Source organism: Nematolebias whitei, chromosome 4, assembly GCF_014905685.2.
Source record: "Nematolebias whitei isolate Nwh7 chromosome 4, NemWhi1, whole genome shotgun sequence".
NCBI classification, from domain to species: domain Eukaryota; kingdom Metazoa; phylum Chordata; class Actinopteri; order Cyprinodontiformes; family Rivulidae; genus Nematolebias; species Nematolebias whitei.
In genome coordinates this window covers 5837080-5840150 of record NC_056501.1, presented here as the reverse complement: position 1 = coordinate 5840150, position 3071 = coordinate 5837080, and the positions used below count along the sequence as shown (strand labels likewise).

Below are 3071 nucleotides of genomic sequence, written 5' to 3'. Positions count from 1 at the left end.
AGGTGGCGGACATATATATATCTATATATATATACATACATATGTGCATGTGTGTGCACGTGCAGAGACTAACCGGTGGTCCCCAGGAACAGCAGCACCAGGATCCAATAGATCCAGAAGAGGAGGAGTGCGAGGAAGGTAACGAAGGGCTGCAGGGTGAGGAGGGGGAGGTGGATGAAGACTTTGCCGGCGACGTGGAACAGGGCGATGGTGAGCGCCACTCGTTTCCTCATGAAGAGCATCAGCAGCAGCAGGATGATCTGCACACAGACACACGGTCAGCGCCGCTCTCCGCTCCTCAGCAGCTGCATTTGTTTTGCCTCATACATACGGTGAAGACAGTGGCGGACACGGCGTACACGAGCAGCGCCTGGCCGCTGTCCCTGCTTGGCTCCTCCTTCGACTCCTCCCCCAGGTCTTCTTTCAGGTCCTTCAGCACTTTGGAGGACGTGTCATTGCCGTACAGCCGGTGGTCAATGTAGAGCCACCAGAGGACGCTCGTCCCCGCTGTGACACACACAAACACGTCAGATAAACTATGAAAAAAAATCACCTGAAAAATCACGCAGGAAGTGACCTCACCGAGAGATCCAAGAACGACCAGCGAGGTGAGGATCCAGACGAGAACGGCGGAGATGTAACGAATGATCACCATGAGAATCATGGACAAGACTGAAAGACAGAGGACAGCTCTGAAGGTTATGGTGTGGCTCAGGTCCCAGGAAGTGACATCACATCCTGTTTTCAGCTCTCACCCAGTGCAAGAACGCACAGTCCGATGATGATCTCTTTACTGGCTGCGACGCCGGCGATCAGTCGATGCAGGACGCTGCTGTCCCCCACAAATGTCACCACGGCCTCCGCAAACTTCGCATAGCAGGAGACGTCCACCGGAGTGCAGCGGTTAAAGACCGGCAGCGGCTTGCTGAGGGCAGATGCAGAGGTCAGAGGTCAGGAGAGAGGACAGGTGTTCCTGAACTATCTGAGGGGGTAAAGCTGGACATACCTGCGTGGGACAGGAAGTTTTGGACATTTGGAGAATCTCTCCGGGAGACCAGGGTATTTATGGCCTGCTAACTCGTATGAGCACAGCTCTGAGCCTGAAACAGGAAATGCATCATCACTACCATCATCTGGTTCTTGTATGAATCAGTGGCTGAGGTGTGACAGGTAAACTGTTCCTGGCAGACAGAGGCTCCTTTCTCACATGTGGCGAGTGTTGGGCTGTGAGGTCATGTGACCAGATGTGCGCGTCATGTTTGTGTGTGTTTCTAACAGACAGTGAAAGCTCTGAGTCACCGAGTGGCACCAACAAGATGACTCACATTAATGTGCCTTTGTTACTGTACTCAGTGAGCGCGCTCAGACCAGCATGCTGCTGAGGAGGCGATCCTTCACATTTCTGTTCCACACCTCTATCTTTGAGAACACAGGCGTGTCTGTGATCATGTGACGCGCTCACCGTTGACCATGGCGAATGTCTTCAGGTCCTGGTAGGTCTTCAGCTCCTCAGTGGGACACAATGAGACACACAGAGCCATGGACTTGATTTTCCTCTGAACGATGTCGATGTTGCAGGGATCCAGGAAGAAAACAAACCTGTAGAGACAATCAGAGTCCCGCGTACGGCACGTTATGACCTTGAAGCTGGGGTGATGAAAAGTGTACACATCACCTCATTTAGTGATGATGCATATGTGTATGAAGTTTCATTAAATGATCTTGAGCAGATCAGAAGTTATGAGCGGGACAAAAGAAAGTTTACGGACGGACGGAGAATATGTCATAATACTCCAGCTTTACGAGAGGCGTATAAAAACGGTACAGGTATCTGTCTGACTGTAGGACTTTAATCAGGTTTAGGTTCAGGTTCACGATGACTCTGTGTCTCTGAACACATCTGGACAAACTGTTTCACATCCAGGATAAAAACGAGCAATTATAACTGTTATAGGAGGTCATTTAATCCTAAATAACTGTTTTCTATTAGCTGCTGAATCAAACAATTAAGTGAGCATTTTGATCAGTCATGACTCAGCATTCTCAGGTGTCCTTCACATCCTGCTGATGTCATGTGATCAGCTGTTTATCGGCACATTCTGATGGCTTTAGGGTTCTGCAGCAGCTGCTCGGTCTGACCAGTTTAATTGGAAACAAGAGAGTCGGGAGTAAAAATAGCAGCAGAGATGGAGGATTCAAGCTGAGCACAAAATCAGAATCAGAACTGGGAGAAACGTGTGACTCAGCACAATAACAAACCAACACAAACATGTGACTCAGCACAACAACAAACCCACACAGTAAAATATTCACTCACACAGCCACTTCAGCACATTTTTTGGTCCTGTGACCTGGTAAAACAGGCATGAGACCAGCTGCTATCACTTCAGACTGCCTCAGACCACTTGAGACTGTGTTGGACCTTATTAAACCACCTCGGACTACCTAAAACTACTTCAAACTGCTTCTGATCACTCCAGGCCTCGTTGAGCTATTGTCTACTGCCTCTATGAATAACTAAAGGTTCCTAGCATTGACAACTTTGGCCTTAATGTGACGGCCTCAGACCACTTCAGACTTCAGACTGTGGTTTTCCTACTGTCATTACAGGGATTTCTTAGGAAAATCCCTGTAATGACACTTTAATTGGAGATTTTACACTTTACCTGGGCTGCTGATTTCTTACCTTAAGCTGCTGTATTCATACCCATTTGCTCACAACAGACTCATGTTCAGGCTGCTGTTTAATACACTGTATTATATTACATTATTATTGTTTAGCGTATATCTTAGCTCCTTGTATACAGCAGCTTCAAGCACTCCGTCCATCTTCCGGACGACTGCATGTACATGTTCTCGCTGTATCTCGGTGCAATGATAATAAAACTTATTCTGATTCTTTTTATACTTTATAGTGGTCCCTCGTTTATCGCAGGGAATCCGTACCCTGAAGAAGACCTGAGATACGTGAAAAAACACGAAGTAGGAATAGTAGTACAAGTAGGAAGTAGTAGTTTATTGTTATTATATATATATATATATATATATATATATATATATATATATATATA

At 46.8% G+C, this 3071-nt stretch overlaps 1 protein-coding gene across 1 annotated transcript in view; it reads right to left on the bottom strand.

Moving 5' to 3' along the window:
- Positions 1-68: 68 nt before the first annotated feature.
- The window catches only part of LOC119408631 (choline transporter-like protein 1), a 6099-nt gene continuing 3096 nt past the window's right edge, over positions 69-3071 (bottom strand). Inside the window, exons 2-7 of the mRNA XM_037675475.1 lie at positions 1463-1599; positions 1007-1100; positions 756-925; positions 583-672; positions 332-507; positions 69-260 (exon numbers count right to left, since the gene is read on the bottom strand). Coding sequence (XP_037531403.1) covers positions 69-260; positions 332-507; positions 583-672; positions 756-925; positions 1007-1100; positions 1463-1599 — 859 coding nt within the window. The remainder of the gene's footprint in view (positions 261-331; positions 508-582; positions 673-755; positions 926-1006; positions 1101-1462; positions 1600-3071) is intronic.